At 43.2% G+C, this 19,359-nt stretch overlaps 1 protein-coding gene across 4 annotated transcripts in view; it reads left to right on the top strand.

Moving 5' to 3' along the window:
- The window catches only part of NEURL4 (neuralized E3 ubiquitin protein ligase 4), a 281,694-nt gene that overhangs the window by 88,857 nt on the left and 173,478 nt on the right, over positions 1-19,359 (top strand). For all 4 annotated transcript variants that reach the window (XM_063449847.1, XM_063449846.1, XM_063449844.1 and 1 more), the window contains exons 3-4: positions 2,303-2,368; positions 3,727-4,001. In XM_063449847.1, the coding sequence (XP_063305917.1) occupies positions 2,303-2,368; positions 3,727-4,001 (341 nt within the window). The remainder of the gene's footprint in view (positions 1-2,302; positions 2,369-3,726; positions 4,002-19,359) is intronic.

The raw sequence follows: 19,359 nt of genomic DNA, 5'->3' as shown, positions 1-19,359 counted from the left end.
CGTATTATCTGTTAAGCTAAGGGGAGGAGATGTGTGGGAGGTAACGTCTGTATGATTGGTGCAAAGTGTAATTAATGTGAATCCCTCCCTTGCATGGGAGAATCTCATAAAAGCAGGAATGTTGCCATTAAACGTTAGTTCTACTCCTGATACTGTGTGCCGTCCAGTGATTGGGAAAGGTGATTGAATTCTATGTGACTTTATTGCTGATTGTGCTGGATATTCTCTTGGGTTTATTACTTGTTCCTGTATGCTCTGGATATATTGGTGGAGTTAAGCTGTGAAAAATCAGCTCTCCGCTACACACACTCATTTACTGAAACATATACTTACACACTCACATTCACTGTCACTTCAATTAAACACATTAAGGTGACCAGCCAGCGTCCCTACCTGGCGCTGGAGTGGTTCCCTGTGGTCCAGTGGGGCTTCAGCCATCTCCCTGCTCTGCTCCATAGAGCACTGATTAGTGATCACTGGCGGACGTGCGAGAGAGCAGAGCAGGTAGGTTACCGCTCCCTCGCGCGTCTACCTCAATCTAACAGGAGCTTCCTCCCTGTGCGCACGCCCCATGCTCCCCAGCTGCTGGCAGACCGCAGGTGCTGAATGGGCCAACAAATCCCATGCGCCAGGACTGAAATCCTAGTCGCTGTGGCGACCTGGCACCTGGGATTTGCCGAAAACGGCTGTAATAGCCTGTCTCTGGTAGTCGCAGTGATTAGGAAGGCTGGTTATAGCCTGTCTCTGGTAGTCGCAGTGATTAGGAAGGCCGGTAATGGCCTGTCTCTGGTAGCCGCCGTGATTAGGAAGGCTGGTAATAGCCTGTCTCTGGTAGTCGCAGTGATTAGGAAGGCTGGTAATAGCCTGTGTCTGGTAGTCGCAGTGATTAGGAATGCTGGTAATAGCCTGTGTCTGGTAGTCGCAGTGATTAGGAAGGCTAGTAATAGCCTGTCTCTGGTAGTCGCAGTGATTAGGAAGGCTGGTAATAGCCTGTCTCTGGTAGTCGCAGTGATTAGGAAGGCTGGTAATAGCCTGTCTCTGGTAGTCGCAGTGATTAGGAAGGCTGGTAATAGCCTGTCTCTGGTAGTCGCAGTGATTAGGAAGGCTGGTAATAGCCTGTCTCTGGTAGTCGCAGTGATTAGGAAGGCTGGTAATAGCCTGTCTCTGGTAGTCGCAGTGATTAGGAAGGCTGGTAATAGCCTGTCTCTGGTAGTCGCAGTGATTAGGAAGGCTGGTAATAGCCTGTCTCTGGTAGTCGCAGTGATTAGGAAGGCTGGTAATAGCCTGTCTCTGGTAGTTGCAGGGATTAGGAAGGCTGGTAATAGCCTGTCTCTGGTAGTTGCAGGGATTAGGAAGGCTGGTAATAGCCTGTCTCTGGTAGTTGCAGGGATTAGGAAGGCTGGTAATAGCCTGTCTCTGTTAGTCGCTGTGATTAGGAAGGCCGGTAATAGCCTGTCTCTGGTAGTCGCAGTGATTAGGAAGGCCGGTAATAGCCTGTCTCTGGTAGTCGCAGTGATTAGGAAGGCTGGTAGTCGCAGTGATTAGGAAGGCCGGTTGTAGCCTGTCTCTGTTAGTCGCTGTGATTAGGAAGGCCGGTTATAGCCTGTCTCTGGTAGTCGCAGTGATTAGGAAGGCCCGGTAATAGCCTGTCTCTGGTAGTCGCAGTGATTAGGAAGGCCCGGTAATAGCATGTCTCTGGTAGTCGCAGTGATTAGGAAGGCTGGTTATAGCCTGTCTCTGGTAGCCGCAGTGATTAGGAAGGCCGGCAATAGCTTGTTTCTTGTTGCCTTTTGTGAGTAGTATTACTCGCTATCGCCTGCCATTGATAGGCTGAGATTGTCAGCTGACGCCGAGGCAGACCTTCCTGATCAGATGAGGTGAAAGGATGAACTCAGGAGATGATGTAGCTAATTGGTGCCAGGACATCTTCGGGTTTAAACCTGGCGAGGTAAAAGCACCCCTACTGTTCTAAACCCATATATTGCTTGAGATGAAGTCACTCAGAAGGCCAAGGTGAGTTCTCAGAACAAGGTAACATACTGGCTATAGGAGTGCAGAACATGCAGGCTTTCTCGAACAGGACTTGGTGTGACCTGCTTATGATTCCCCAGACATTTTACTCAAAAAATGAAAATATCCTGTGAATCTAGTTTTTCATGGATTTGAGGAAGTTGATTCCTCTGTTTTAGAGACTAGCAGGATACCTCCCCTTGCAGAAGCGATCACTCGGGATAGGTTTATTGCTGTTAATTCCTTTATTTTATAGTTTTGTTTTGTTTCTAATTTTCTTGTCTCTGTACAGGTTCCCTTTTGTCTATTGGCCATTCTCGTCCTGATAAATTCCCCAACAGCCTTGACACTGAGAACGGTGAGTGAGACCTGCTGAATGTCTGACTGGGTGAGTGGAAACATCCAGCTTTTTTTAGCACTTGCATAAAGAAGAATTTGAAATCGGAGGAGTTTATATAATAATTCATTGTAATTATTATTTGCTTAGCTGATAGCTGGGACATGCATTGGAGAATGCGGGTGTTGTAAGGTGGTGGCTGCACTGAGGTGGTGGCTGCGCCGCATGCATCAGGAAGGTGATGGTCCGATACCGGCCTTGGGAGGGTGGTGGAACCACATCTCTTTACCCTTCTATTGGTTGCCTCTATCTTCTGTCAATCATTGTTATAAGCTCCGCCCATTACACCTGGCAGTCCGCATAGAGAGAGCCACCTCCATCTTAGTTCCGTGTCAGTCATTGTAATAAGCGCCGCCGTTTACAACTGGCAGTCAGTATAGAGAGAGCCACCTCCATCTTAGCTCCTTGTCAATCATTGCTATAAGCTCCGCCCTTTACACCTGGCAGTCAGTATAGAGAGAGCCACCTCCATCTTAGTTCCCTGTCAATCATTGTTATAAGCTCCACCCTTTACACCTGGCAGTCAGTATAGAGAGAGCCACCTCCATCTTAGCTCCTTGTCAATCATTGTTATAAGCTCCGCCCTTTACACCTGGCAGTCAGTATAGAGAGAGCCACCTCCATCTTAGCTCCCTGTCAATCATTGTTATAAGCTCCGCCCTTTACACCTGGCAGTCAGTATAGAGAGAGCCACCTCCATCTTAGCTCCTTGTCAATCATTGTTATAAGCTCCACCCATTACACCTGGCAGTCAGTATAGAGAGAGCCACCTCCATCTTAGCTCCCTGTCAATCATTGTTATAAGCTCCGCCCTTTACACCTGGCAGTCAGTATAGAGAGAGCCTCCTCCATCTTAGCTCCTTGTCAATCATTGTTATAAGCTCCACCCATTACACCTGGCAGTCAGTATAGAGAGAGCCACCTCCATCTTAGCTCCCTGTCAATCATTGTTATAAGCTCCGCCCTTTACACCTGGCAGTCAGTATAGAGAGAGCCACCTCCATCTTAGCTCCCTGTCAATCATTGTTATAAGATCCGCCCTTTACACCTGGTGGTCAGCACAGAGAGCGCATATAAAGGAGGAGAAATGACACGTTTCTATTTCTCATTTGCATTGTGTGCCCTGGCTGTGCCTTGTCTTTACTGAATTGTCATATGCTAAAAGAAAAATGTAAAAGAAAATGGGAACAAATGGAACACAACTTTAATGTTCTATTGAATGGTATAAATTCAGAGAAGTGACCGTTCCCCTAGTCGGCCTTGTTAGACATCACTGAATATATCTTGAACAATAAGACTACCCTCTGTTCTGTTCTCAGGTTTTCCCAGCACTGAGCTTTCAACAGTGGTCAGTAACGCCATTCTGTCAGCCTATCACGGGAGTCTCTTAAATGTGAGCCTTGGCTCCCCTCCCCCAGCTGCCGAACATTCTCCCCCCACATCAAATGATGCTTTACTTTTCCATGAAAAGTGTGGGACCCTCATCAAGCTCAGCAACGGAAACAAAACAGCGGAAAGGAGGAGACCACTTGATGAGTTCAACAATGGTGTGGTGATGACCAACAGGCCCCTGAGGGACTGCGAGATGTTCGAGGTGATTAGAGGGGCAGCTTGTGATTGTCTGTGTGAGAGGTGCCATCTAATGGGAATACACTTTATTCACATAATTTAAAATATACTTCTATTAATACCCACTTATTCAAACCTATCAATTGATTCATTTGCTAATCATAGACTGGTTAGATTAAAGGAACACTATAGTCACCTAAATTACTTTAGCTAAATAAAGCAGTTTTTTTTTTTTAAATTTGTATTTTATTAGTTTTTTCATGTCATAAACATAAGGGGAAGGGGAAGGGGGGGTACAGAAAGAAGACGGGTAATGAGGGGGGAGAAGGGGGGGGATATAGTCACGATACAATGATGTACATTCGTTTTCAATGCAGTAGAATTAACAAGCGATTACATCTAGGTACATTAATCTAGTGTTACACCGCAGTTAGATTAATTATATTTCCAAACAACCTTTTACAGAGCCTGCTTGCTAGGCCTGGATCCTGGTTCTAGCCTGACTCCACGCTTCTTGCTACCTGATGCCTACCTTATCCGTCCACTAGACCAACTCTACCCTTGTGATCTGCCTGGTGTGTACGGGTTGGTCTTATGGGTTGGTCGTTCTCCAAGCACGCCACTGTTCCCACGCACCGCCTAGGCGTTTTGCTCCAGGACGTGTCTTAGAGAAATTTGTCTCATAGATCGCTTGGTTATCTATTTCTTGGAGAAGGTGTGGTATGCTTGGGGCTCCCGTGGTTTTCCATGATCTTGCTATTTGTTTTTGTGCTGTTAATAGTACATGATATATCAGTTTCCTCAATTGTGTAGATATATCTTTGGGGACTCCCAGCAACAAATAGGTCATGGGGTCAAGGGGTAAGGTAATGTTTGTGACCGCAGTAATGATCTTTTGGATATCTATCCAATATCTAATTAAGCGTGGGCATCTCCACCAAATGTGGAGGACCGAGCCAATTTCTTGATTGCATCTCCAACACGTCGGGGGTGTGTGGGGATATATTTTGTGTAAGCGTGTGGGCACCATATACCACCTATACAACATTTTTTGATGCTGCTCCATAAGAGGGGCAGATTTGATCAGTTTCCTGGGGGATTGTGCGATTTCCTTCCATTGGCGTGCAGTAACAGGGGTTAGGAGGTCCAGCTCCCATTCAGTGGCCTGAACTGAGCCAGCAAAAGGCTGGTATAGCAATATGAGCTTATAGCTCTCAGAGTGGTTTGAACCTTGGGGGGAATTGACCTGCGATTCCTATTTGTTCCCATACTGATAGTACCCTGTGTTTGGTGGGTGTTGCTCCACTGGGTTTGTTACGTTTGTGTAGGAAGGACTTAAGTTGAATATACGAGTATTGTGACGTGCGTGGGATGTCATACTCTCTGCTCAGATGCTCAAAACTCATTAGTTCACCTGAGTCAAATATCTGAGCCAAGCAGTTGACCCCTTTCTCAATCCATGGTTTAGCATGAAACGTTGGAATGCAGTATGTTATGGCGTCAATAGGGGTTGCCATAGAAAGGGGTTTAGCAGTCTCAAGTTTTACACGTTGCGCATCCCATATTTGTAGCGCTAATCGTAACTGCAGAGGCATTAACTGGGTATTTGGTCTGTTATTTTTATGTAACCATATCAGATTAGTGGTCAGGAAAGGTTTAGTAGCTAAGTTTTCTAGAGTTACCCATTGTGGCCGGGGTCCTTTCACCATGTGTGTCAATAGCGGCGTTAGAATCGCGGCTTGGTAGTAGGATTTTACGTTTGGAAATGCCATGCCACCTTGGTTTACTGGAGCCATCAGCAGTTTGCTAGAAATCCTAGCCCGGCTCGTCCCCCAGATAAACTGGAGTAGTTTAGATTGTATGATTTTAAAGTAGGATTGTGGGGCCCTTAGAGGGAGGTTCCTGAACACATATTGTAACTTCGGTAACACGGACATCTTAATAGCAACAATGCGTTCCGTCCAAGTGAGAAACAGCCTCCCCCAACCCCTCATCATATACACGCATTCATTCCACACCCTAGTATAGTTCATAGGGAACATTTCAGAGGCTTTCTTAGTGAATGTCAGACCTAAGTATTTAATATCATTCTTCCTCCACTCGAATTGGTAGGTTTTATGCAATTGTGCCAGTATCTGTGGATCCAAGCGTAGCCCTAGTGCTTGTGTTTTGGATGTGTTCAAAGAGTAGTAGGATATGTCCCCATAGTCTTTGATGAGTTGCATTATGTGTGGTAGAGATTTATCGGGTTGGCAGACATACAATAGGATATCGTCTGCAAACGCACCGACTTTAACTTGATGTCCATGCCAGTCCATTCCCATTATATGCGGGTGTGTTCTAATCGCTACAAGTAGTGGTTCTAGTGCCAGTACATACAGTAGGGGTGACAGGGGGCATCCCTGTCTGGTACCATTTGTAATTGTAAATGTGTCAGATTTAAATCCCGCCTGCATGACCTGGGCCCTAGGATGGGAGTACAAAGCAAATATTTGTTGGACGAACTGTTGTGGGAATCCGAATGTCAATAGGACCTGCTGAAGGAAGGACCAGTTCAGGCGGTCAAACGCTTTTTCTGCGTCTAGAGCCAGTAGCAACCTACCTGGGCCGGTCCCCCTCAGTTTCTCCATTAGTAGGGATAGTTTTCGGGTGTTAAGGCCCTGTCTCCCCAGTACAAACCCGGTCTGGTCGTCCCCAATGAGTGAGGGTAGTATCGTGCTCAGCCTAGTGGCCAAGATTTTTGCGTATAATTTAGCATCTGTGTTAAACAGGGAAATAGGCCGGAAATTCTTACATTGGTCTGGGGATTTCCCTGGTTTTGGCAGAGTAACAATCGTTGCCAGTAACATCTCCGGTGGCAGTTCCCCTTTGGCTGTGGCTGCTTGGAACACTCGGACAAGTCTAGGGCCCAAGATTTCGGCAAACGTCTTATAATACGAGTTGGGTAGACCGTCTGCCCCTGGCGACTTCCCTGAAGGAAGGAGTTTTATTGTTCGTAATACTTCTGGTAGGGTGATGGGTTGAAGTAATGAGTCTATGTGGGATTGATGTAGTCTAGGGAGGGGGAGCCGGGCCAGGAAACTCTTAATATTTCCCTCTTGTATGGGAGGGGTGTCAGGTTTGTCACCTAGGTTATACAACCCCGAATAATATTTTGCAAATTCCTGGGTAATGTCCTCAGGGTTTTGTATTTTGTGGCCATCTGAGCTATGTAAGTATGCTACTTTAGCTGCTGCTAGCTTCTCTCTGAGCCTAGCTGCTAGTTGTTTTGTGGCTTTTCCACTATGGTGATATTGGGTCGCTTTTAGCTTCTGTAGGTAGTAGGAGGTTTTGGCCGCCTGCAGATCTGCAAGTTTGTCTGTTACAGTTTGGATTTGTCTTGCTAAGCTTTGGGAGGGGGCTTGTTTATTCTGGGTGGTTAAGGTCGCCAGTTGTTTTTGGCAGTCTAATGTAGTCATTTGCCTGTTTTTTTTTTTTAAGGTATGAGGAGTGTCTAATAAACAGTCCTCTTACTACAGCTTTGTGGGCCGACCATACTATATTGTCTGGGGTCCCTCCCTCAGAGTTTGTCTGGAAGTAATATGAAAGTTCTGCTGTTATTTGGTCCACAAATGTTTTATCTTGTAGTAAGGATTCATTTAGTCTCCAGTTCCCTCTCCCCTTGAATTGGAACCTATCGTACAGTTCAAGGAATACCGGACTATGGTCCGACCAGGTGATGTCGCCCATGACACACCCTGATACCTGTGCCAGCGTGGATTGGTCCACATAAAAGGTGTCTATGCGGGTGTAGGTGTTATGCACCTTGGAATGGAAGGAATAATCTCGTTCTTTTGGGTGGAGTACTCTCCAACTATCATACAGGTTATGGAGCATGAGTAATCTAGATAGTTTTTTACTCATAGATATTGTACTTGTTCGTCTGGTCCCTGTGGGGGTTGCGGTCGTATCAATGTCTGGTGAGGTTATAAAATTAAAGTCACCGCACAATATCAATCCTCCCTGTTTCAGTTTTTCTATCTCATTGAGTATGTGCCGCAGGAAGTTTTCCTGACCCGTGTTAGGGAAGTACACCGAGGCTAATGTGTATTGAACATTATTGAAAAGGCCCACTGAAATAATGTATCTCCCTTGGGTGTCCACAGAGAGGGCTTGTTCTTGAAATGCTATGTCTTTATGTATCAGGATAGATACCCCTTTTGTCTTGTTGTCAGATAGGGCATGGTACTGTGCGGGGTATAGTTTAGTGAACACAGCAGGAGTTCGGGCTTTTGTGAAATGTGTTTCCTGTATACACGCTACGTCTATCCCGTCTTTCTTAAGGTCTTGCAGTAACAGCCTGCGTTTGCCGGGGGAATTTAGGCCTTTTACATTATACGTTAGTATCTTAACCATTAGAACTCAGGGGGGTGAGGGATGCTATCTGTTTGGACAGTTGTCTAGCGGGAACCATTGGTCTGTTACCAGATTGTGGCATCCAATCTTTAAGGTTGTACTGCCTTTTCAGAGTTTTAGGTTCGTGACTAAAAAGAAGGAGGGTAGGGCTGTGAGTGGGGTGGGACGGGATCATAGGGACAGGTGGGTCCACCAAATAGAGCCTTGAGACTCTGCCTAGTAGGTAGGCACGTCTAACGGGGGTAGTGGTGGTGAAGTCTGTATTCATGTTGGACTTCCACCATGAAACCTTAGGAGCAATTTTAACATAAAGATTAACCATACCAATAGTGTACTAAAGTAGAAGAAAAAGCAACGATAACATATTTCAACAATTAAGTAAGCGTATCCTCACTGTCTTAACAGTATCCCCTGGAGCAAAGCTTACATAATGGTGTATGGCCCCATGAGTATGGGGGTGGATTAGTCATTGGGCAGTGGCGTATTCTAGCCAGCATTCGCTGCCGTTTATAATGGGGCTTAGTCTGCAACATAATACAATTACATTTGAAGTGCACCTATAATTATTCTGATGTAAAGTCCTAGTAACTAGTGTTGCACCATAATGTTAGAATAGTTACGCATTCTCCAGGAGGCGACAACCTGGGCACTCCCGTCTGCTTGGCCGGTTCTGGCAGTCCCCAGTCTTTCAGTTTCTGGATGCCTTGAGTCGGAGTTGTGATGGAGTGTATCGCATCTTGATGGGAGATCAGAAGCTTAGCCGGGAATCCCCAACGGTAATTTAGGCCGTGCTCGCGTAGGGTAGAAGTAACCGGCGCCATCATTTTCCTGAATTGCAGCGTGTCTGCGGATAGGTCCGCAAATATTTTGATGGAGCTGTATTCTTTTGGCATGTTAGAGTTTCTGCTGACTCTCATGATCTTATCTTTCGCGTGGAAAAAATGTATTCTGGCGATTACATCTCTGACTGCGGATTGCGGCAGGTGTTTCGGCCTGCGCAGCCTATGAGCTCTATCAATTAACAGCTGGTCCGGATGCAATTCTGGTACCAGGTTCTGGAACATAGTTGAGAGAGAGTTATGCAATTCAGCATTTGTGATAGTCTCTGGTATTCCCCTGAACCGGAGATTGTTCCTCCTCGCTCTATCCTCCATGTCAGCTAACTTTAACCTTTGTGCTTCCAGTGTGGCTTCAAATTCTTGGAATTTATCAGCTAAACTGTTATGTGCTTCAGCATACTCGTCCATCTTGGACTCCATTTGGGCTGTACGGTTCCCAATGTCCTGTATGTCTTTTTGCAGGTCTGCTGTCATGGTCTTTATTTGCAGCTGCATATTTCTCTGTATATTGTTAGAGAACTCTGCCATCAGTTCCCTTATGCCTCTCATTGTTGGAGGTTGATCGTCCGTGTTTGTGGGAGATGAAGGTGCTGAGAGGGAATTTTCCTGCGGTTTCGGGACGCCGCCATCTTGCCCAGGCTCAGCCTCATCGTGATGTTTGGAGACCGCGGATTTTGCCCCAAAAAATGAGGCTTTATCCGCTTTCCCGGATTTGGTTTTGGGGCGCTGGGACATAGTGCTCGTTTCCCCTTTATATACTTGCTGTTTTTGCTCGTTTTTCCGATTATATTGGCTCCTTTTCGGCTTCGGTGCTGGGAGCTGCTCCTACATGCGACCGTTCAGCTCCAGTGCCAGGCCACGCCCCCAAATAAAGCAGTTTTAGTGTATAGATCATTCCCCTGCAATTTCACTGCTCAATTCACTGTCACTTAGGAGTTAAATCACTTTGTTTCTGTTTATGCAGCCCTAGCCACACCTCCCCTGGCTATGATTGACAGAGCCTGCATGAAAAAAAAAACTGGTTTCACTTTCAAACAGATGTAATTTACCTTAAATAATTGTATCGCAATCTCTAAATTGAACTTTAATCACATACAGGAGGCTCTTTCGGGGTCTAGCAAGCTATTAACATAGCAGGGGATAAGAAAATCTTAATTAAACAGAACTTGCAATAAAGAAAGCCTAAATAGGGCTCTCTTTACAGGAAGTGTTTATGGAAGGCTGTGCAAGTCACATGCGGGGAGGTGTGACTAGGGTTCAAAAACAAAGGGATTTAACTCCTAAATGACAGAGGATTGAGCAGTGAGGCTGTAGGGGCATGTTCTATACACCACACTTCATTAAGCTAAAGTTGTTCAGGTGACTATAGTGTCCCTTTAATATCCACAATTACTGTCACAAGAGACAGTCTCCGAGTAGCTCTAGTGCGCAAAATGCGTGCTGGTGTTTATTATTAGAGTATCTTGTTCTGTTTGCCATTAATTTATTTTTCCAATTTAGGGAATGTATAAATGAGATGTTTGTTGGAGAGTTTGGAAGATTTCGCTTGGTTTTATTTCTTCTGGGTAATAATGATTCGTATGATAAATGTCTTTAGAGTTTGTTTGGGTCCTGGCCAAGTGCACCAGCAGGTGAATTATTTCATAAACACTTTTTATTCTTAATTGGCTATATGTGATTAGAGTCTGGAATTGCTATAAATAAAATTAAAACTGGAACCAGATTCCACATTTAGTGCTGTGTATGAATTTGTCACTTTTGTAAAAATGAGAATATGAAGTCTCCATCTTTATCTTTCTAGGATTTGAGTAATTATTGGACACTTTTACCGCATTGTAACAAGTGGGGAGCTACTACAGCGCCTCATCATTTCCAAAGACGTGCTGGTTTGCTATCTAGAGACAGTTTATTCCTTTTATTACAGCTTAGAGAGTGTGGCGGTTTGATGAATTAAGGAGACTTTCCATGATCGATTGATAATTAACAGAGTAAGCCATACCCAGCCCACGTTTAATGTAAAAATCAGTAAATTGATTTGAATAACTGAGTATTAAAGGATCACTATAGGGTCAGGAACAGAAACATGTATTCCTAACCCTATAGTGTTAAAACCACCATCTAGCCCCCTTGAGCCCCTCATGCCTCCATAAATATAGCAAAATCTTACTGTATGCAAGCCTGAAGTTGTAGATCTGCATGCTGTTTGCCTCAGAAAAACAAGCAGTCTGCTGACATCATCAGAAGTGGTAGCCTAATCCAATCACAGTGCTTCCCCATAGGATTGGCTCAGACTGACAAAGAGGCAGATCAGGGGCAGAGCCAGCATGATTCAAACACAGCCCTGGCCAATCAGCATCTCCTCATGGAGATGAATTGAATCAATGAATCTCTATGAGGAAATTTCAATGTCTGCATGCAGAGGGAGGAGATACTGAATGTTTGGATGCATTTTAGGCAGCCATGACCCAGGAAGGATCTCTAACAGCTATCTGAGTGGCCAGTGAAGTTATCACTAGGCTGTAATGTTTCTCTGAATAGACCGTGTTTACAGCAAAAAGCCTGAAGGTTATGAGTCTACTCACCAGAACAAATTCAATAAGCTGTAGTTGCTCTGGTGACTAGAGTGTGCCTTTAACTGAGGTTATTTTTTACATTTATACATTACAGGGTTTAATCTGGGTTTAATCAACCAGGTTTAGTGGTTATTATAGCTCTTTTTTTCTGACACATGGTGGCAGTACGTATGGGTTGTGTTTTCTAATTGGAACAAGCATCTGCAAGATAGGAATTAAGAAAAGTTCCTCCCCCTTTACCCTATAAAGGGCTTCCCCCGGCAAACCCACCTCCGTTCTTCCTTGTCACAGCACGGCACGGATCAGGCATCTGTTGGAAACATAGAATGTGATGGCAGATAAGAACCATTCTGCCCACCTAGTCTGCCCAATTTTCTAAATACTTTCATTAGTCCCTGGCCTTATCTTATAGTTAGGATAGCCTTATGCCTATCCCACGCATGCTTAAACTCCTTTACTGTGTTAACCTCTACCACTTCAGCTGGAAGGCTATTCCATGCATCCACTACCCTCTCAGTAAAGTAATACTTCCTGATATTATTTTTAAACCGTTGTCCCTCTAATTTTAGACTATGTCCTCTTGTTGTGATAGTTTTTCTTCTTTTAAATATAGTTCCCCTCCTTTACTGTGTTGATTCCCTTTATGTATTTAAATGTTTCTATCATATCCCCCCTGTCTTGTCTTTCCTCCAAGCTATACATGTTAAAGGACCACTATAGGCACCCAGACCACTTCAGCTCAATGAAGTGGTCTGGGTGCCAGGTCCCTCTAGCTTTAACCCTGCAGCTGAAAACATAGCAATTTCAGAGAGGGTTAATCCAGCCTCTAGTGGCTGTCTCACTGACAGTCACTTGACGCCGCTTCCGCGATTCTCACTGTGAAAATCAGTGAGAAGACACTGACGTCTATAGGAAAGCATTGAGTAAAGCTTTCCTATGGGCATTTGAATGTGCGCGCGGCTCTTGACCGAACACGTGGCGGCGGCCATCTTTTTCACGAACATACAGCAGTGTTCGGTCGTCGAGCACATGGAGCTATAATCGGACACTCGACAACGCGAACACGCCTGAACTTCAATTCTTTCGTATGTTTGTTCCCAATCACATATGCAGAGCGGCATTCGAATGAACTAAACTAACGAACACAGGGCACACGATCCACTATTACACGAACGGTTACATTAGTTATTTTAATGGTTAAAAACTCCTAAAAGAAGACTGGTCAAAGCATACAACCACCTGGAACTATCTTGGGGCTTCACTTCGTGGTTGACTGGTCTAAACTTAACTCGAATGGCATTCCTATTCTACCGAACGGATCTGAGCGGTATTTCGACAGAAATACTTATACTAATCATAAGCAGTTAGGCCCCACATATGAGAAATTGAGTACCTGTAGTAAATGAATATCTATAAAAGACAAAAACTATACATAGCGTAATACAGTTAAAAAACTGAGTAATAAAAAAGGGGAGTGGGAGAGTGAGCAAACTCACAAGACGTCCGATAATTCAAGCTTGTCTACCCACCAATGGGGTTACATGAAGATGGAAACTTCCACTGGTAACTGCAAAACGTCAAAAGGAAAGCCAATAGCGTGATACAGTAAAAAAAATTAAAATGACACTTTAATATTAAAAATTGCACTTACAAGAGGGCAATAAATGCACGCTTATCTCCACACCAGGTGGATCTAGATCAGCAGACTGCAACAGATTGATGGAACAATCTTCAGCAGTTGAAGCAATAAAAACAGGAACAAAACAAATTAAATAAAATCAGAGTCCCACCACAAGTATAATACTATATATGGTGTAATTCTCATATGTGGAGCTTAACTGCTTATACTTAGTATAAGTATTTCTTTTTTACTTTTTTTTTTTTTTTAATTATCTTTTTATTGTTTTATATATTATACATTTTATGACATCATATAATTTTACTTTTGTGTGTGGTGTTGTGAGGTTCTTTTGTTCATTCCTACACCTCTGTCAGTGATTTATTTATTTTTTGTGCTTATCTGTATTTCGACAGATATTTCGAGTGGGCGCTCAGATCCCTGCTATTCGCTAGTATCTTTTGGGGAGTTTTGACTAATATTAGTGAGTTATGATGGATTGAAATATGGTTTATTTTTCTGTACTTGGGAGATAATCTAACTAAATAATTGTCCTTACTCAATTATCTTCCAAGTACAGAGGAGGAGTCTGGGAAATGTGTCCTTGTTACCTGTCCCCAACAAGGTCCACTGGGGGAAAACCCCTGGAATGTAATTAAAGAAACCCCTTGTATATGGGGAGTTGTATAAAAAACAGTTGACTCCCAAAACTGTATATCGTCCGGTTATAGCGGAACTTGGGAGAAGATCGCCGAACTACGCTTCTCTTGGATATCGTACAAGTCTTCCAGCAGAGAGATTGATGTGAATATTGCAGCTCCGCTACACTTTCCTTGTAAGTTTTATCCTGCAATCCATGAACCAGTTTAGTAGCCCTTCTTTGAACTCTCTCTAAGGTATCAATATCCTTCTGAAGATATGATCTCCAGTACTGCGTACAATACTCCAAGTGAGGTCTCACCAGTGTTCTGTACAATGGCATGAGCACTTCCCTCTTTCTACTGCTAATACCTCTCCCTATACAACCAAGCATTCTGCTAGCATTTCCTGCTGCTATATTACATCATCAGAAATAATCACCCCTAAATCCCTTTCCTCAGATGTTGAGGTTAGGACTCTATCAAATATTCTGTACTCTGCCCTTGGGTTTTTACGTCCAAGATGCATTATCTTGCACTTATCCACATTAAATGTCAGTTGCCACATCTGACCATTTTTCTAGTTTGCCTAAAATATTAGCTATTTGGCTTATCCCTCCTGGAACATCAACCCTGTTACATATCTTAGTATCATCAGCAAACAGACATACCTTGCCATCAAGACCTTCTGCAATACCCCTAATAAAAATATTAAAGAGAATGGGTCCAAGTACAGATCCCTGAGGTACCCCACTGGTGGCAAGCCCATGCTTTGAAAGTGAGGCACACGGGTTGATACCTGGTGGATGCGGCCCGATAGCTGTCCGGGTGGCAGGCTGAGTGGCCACGCTCCTTCAGCGGAGGTATGGAGCTTCAACACCAGTATCTTTGTATGCAGAGTAGGTGTGGTGTATTACCAAACTCTATAAATTATTATGTATGCATACATATACAAACTCAATTAGCCCATGTCTGCTTAAGGGTCTGCTCAGTAGCACAGCCAAGAAGGAACAGGAAGGAATGGGGATAGGGGGGGAAGTGGTTATCTCTTTCCTGACCTGTAAAGGTATTGAACTACCCAATTACCATATCAAAGGGTAAAGCTTATCCCACTATGAGAAAGGCATACATGAGCTTGGTCACATGACCCCTGGTCACCATATTAGTTTGACAGAATTTCACCACAGTAGGTACCAATGTTGGGAAGACAGCATGGCCCGAGGATGCAGTGAGTACATGGCAGGCCTTGCGCCTGTACACAGCAGCGGAACGCACGCCCGGGTGGTGTTGCGTTCCACCGAAGTTCCTCGAAACGGGCGAGTGCGCATCGCTGTGTAGTTCCCTCTGGCAGCCGTACATTTGTCAGAAGGGTTCCCTGTGTCACCAGCCCCCCACATGGCTCAGAGGTTTTCAAGGTAAGATTAGCTAATTGGAATAGAAGAATGGGAGTTTTGCATAATGGTCTGTTTATGCACCTTGGAATGCCTCTTCCATAAACATGCTTTACTTGTGGTATTTGTGCTGCTCCTCTTCCTATCGTACTGGGGTATATAATTGTAACCAAGGTGCTGCAATTTCTTTGGTAAAATTTAAGCAAAGACTATGCCTTCATTCCTAGCCTGGTGTCAAGATTATCAAGCCATACTTTTTTCATGGTCATGGCTAAAACATTTAGAAATTGACGGCCAAAGGCATGGGTTGATCTTCTGTTGCCCTTGTGGCTTAGGCTTGGACTGCGGATCAGCATCCCTTTCGGTCCTCTGTTTACTCCCATTCGGAAAATGGATATCATTTTTTTTTTTTTTTTTTTGTCAATCTTTATTTTATTAAGGCATATATGAAGGGTACAGAATAAAGAAAGGGAAATGCAAGGGTATTCCACAAAAAAAGGGTTATCACAGCGAATAACAGCATTAATTACATCTCCGGATTATGAATGCCTCATTTTTTAGTTTTTTTTAAAGTCGTTGAACAGAAACATATTTTTAACAAGTCGTGGTAAGATGCAGTATAACGGGTGTCGTGGTGTCTCTCTAGGTGTCGTGGTGTCGTCTAAAGTTCAGTATATTCTGTGGGACACAGGACATGCGGTGTCTATGATGTCGTGATATTGCAGGCTAGCCCTACTGCTTAACCTGCCGTGTGTCTAGGAGACTGTTGTGGTCAAGACGTGAAATCTAGGTTAGGTCTACATTGAACATTTAAACCATTAAACAATTAAACCATCTATTGCACCCAAAGTAGACTGTCAGTAAGTATGTATAACTATACAATGGTATATAGTGGGATTACATGCGATGGGTCCTCAGGCCCGTTTGGGAGCTAGCAATTACATCAAAAGTAACTTAAATTACCCCAGGTTTAAACATCCACATGGGTGGTGAAACCGAGCCTGCATTGTGGGTAGTCATTTACCAGGCTTTACCAGGCTTCTTGATATGGAGAACAACGTAGATGCTTATGGGTGTGTGGTCTAAGCATGCGGTAGCTAGCAAGAGTGGTAGCCTGGGTAAGTATGTCTATACGGTTGTGTGCTGTCTGCATGAACTATAATTTTCTAATCTAGAAAAATCAAGGCTCAATCAGGTCTACTGCCCATATGCGTATCTGAGGGCTTGTTTATACAGTACATATTCATAACTGTTAGGTACAATTGTCGCAGTATTACCTAGGCTGGTTTGGTAGCATTACAGGTACCGAGGGTATACTATGCTAGGTATTTAAACAGGCTAATGTGGTTAGGGTCCGTAGTATTAGAGCGTAAATAAGGTACATAAGCCTCTATCTAACACATGCAATACTCTCACATGGCAGAGACACGCCAAGTTGACCACAGGCTGAGCCAAGAGCTACTGTGTGCGCTGTGGTAGGATTAGGGCGTAAAACAGTAGGATTGCTAGTTTCAACACGGGCAATATATAAATGAAGAATAAAAAACAAACCGCAAAAAGAAAATGGAATGTAGACAACGTTAAACCATGGTGGTAGAATATAACTGGCTGTTACCCTGGTTATACTGGGTCTGGTGTGAGTCCAAGTGTGCAGCGCTCGTGATAGATACACACAATAATATATTGGTGGTGTATCCCAAAATTATATGTGTGAAATAAGGGTAAATACCTTATTATAATAGGTCTGTGTCAATTAAGCTCCTATACATAATAAACAAAAAAGAGCATAGTATAATACTGCAATGTAAAATGGATCAAATATAGCAGTCTTAATGGTCCCACTCACATGGGTTGGAGCCTGTTAGTGAATAAACTGGCTCAGGTAAAAGCGCTTTAGGGAGGAATTTCCACTGAAGTCCACAAGGCTGGAGCTTGAACCTCCGAATACAAGGGAAATAGAGCAGGCAAAACACCAATTTTTAGAAATATATCAAATGAATTATTTATTAAAAAGCATTTAAAATCTTACATTCCAAATTGGGTAATGTCAGCATCAAGCACAACGCGTTTCAACGTCACAATACGTCTTCCTCAGGTGCAGTATTGTATTCAAGCTCCACATACATTTAAATAAGCTATTTTGCCCGGGAAACGGGTACAAGGAACCCGCCCCCTATGCCCATCTACCAATCACATAAGTCCCTTTTAATCCGTGGCTCCGGACTCTGACGTTGCTGTCATCACTTCCGCGTTCTTGCGTTCCACCGCAGTTACTTCCGGGTTCGCATGCGTTCCACTTACGGTATTCATGCGTTCCAGCCGTTATTAAGTCCGTTTTTACTTATAATCATCAGAATTAATAGTCCAGCATACACAGGATGGAATAAGCTCGAGGCAAAGAAAGAAAAAAGGGGGGAAAGTATACAAAAAAAATCATCAGTGTGAATTACCCTAAACAAGGGAACTAATTTTATAATCTATCATAATTTAATTATATATACATAATAAAACATAATTAAGAATAATATTAAATATAATTATACATTTCAAAATCAATATTCAAGCCATTAGGAGAGAGGGTTTCCAATTCAAAGATCCATTTCATCTCAGTTTTATTTAGGATCCTTATATGGTCACCCCCTCTCCATGGCTTAAAAACCCTCTGTATTCCCATGAAGTGCAAGTTGTTAATATCACCATTGTGAGTTAAATTAATATGTGCCGATACAGAGTGGTTAAGAACTCCCTTTTCAGTGTTCCTGAGATGTTCGCAAATTCTGACTTTTAAAGGTCTGGTCGTACGACCCACATATTGTAGTCCGCACGTACATGACAATAAATAGATCACATTCTTAGTAGTGCATGTGATAAATTCTTTTACTGCATATTCCTTTTTCGTTTTATTGGAATAAAATTTATCTGTTTTTCTGGTTATAATTTTGCTACTATTGCATGCTTTACAGTTTCCACAGTTGAAGAATCCTTTTAAATCTTTATCCAGTACATCTGTTTTTTGGGGAGTTTTTAGGTATAAAACTACTAGTTAAAATATTTTTAAAATTACTGGCTCCTCTATAAACTATCCTTGGTTTCTCTCCCACAAAAGTGAGGAGATCTTCATTTTGTCTCAGGATATGCCAGTGTTTTTTAAGAATTTTATGAAACCTATAATTTTGGGAGTTAAAATCACATATGAAAGAAACTTGCTTCTCCTGTGCAATATTCTCCTTTCGTTTATATTTTAAAAGATCCCCTCTTGGCTTTGTACAGATTTCATCAAATTGGGTTTCTACCTGTTCCCTTTCATATCCCTTCTGATAAAATTGCTTCTTTAAGATATCCGATTGTTCGATAAAAATGTTGTCATCAGTACAATTTCGCTTTAGTCGCATAAATTGCCCCTTAGGGACATTAGAGAGCCAAGTTTTAAAATGGCAACTGTCGATGTCAATAAAACTATTGACATCGACAGTTTTGAAGAAGGTTTTGGTCTTCACTGTCCCTTTCTCTATGAATATTCTTAAATCCAAAAAATGGACTTCCTGGCAACTAATTTCTGAGGTCAATTTAATGCCCCATGTATTGTTGTTAAGAAAAAGCAAAAAGTCATCCAGTGAGGTTCTACTTCCCTTCCATATGAAGAATATATCGTCTATGTACCGCCTGTACAGGACCAAGCTCGCCTCCCAGTCATGCCGTGCATATATAAAGGACTCCTCCCAGTATGCCATAAACAAGTTGGCATAACTGGGGGCGAACTTGGTCCCCATGGCGCTACCTCTCTTCTGAATATAGAACTCACTCTCAAACCAGAAAAAGTTATTCCGCAATATAATTCTGATCCCGTCAATAATAAACTTGATCTGTTCATCTTTAAAAGAATTAGCTGTTCTCAGAAAATATTCTACTGCCTCGCAGCCCACATCATG

The sequence above is a fragment of the Pelobates fuscus genome, chromosome 3 (genome assembly GCF_036172605.1).
Source record: "Pelobates fuscus isolate aPelFus1 chromosome 3, aPelFus1.pri, whole genome shotgun sequence".
In the NCBI taxonomy this organism is placed as follows: Eukaryota; Metazoa; Chordata; class Amphibia; order Anura; family Pelobatidae; genus Pelobates; species Pelobates fuscus.
This window is presented reverse-complemented; position numbering and strand designations above follow the sequence as displayed.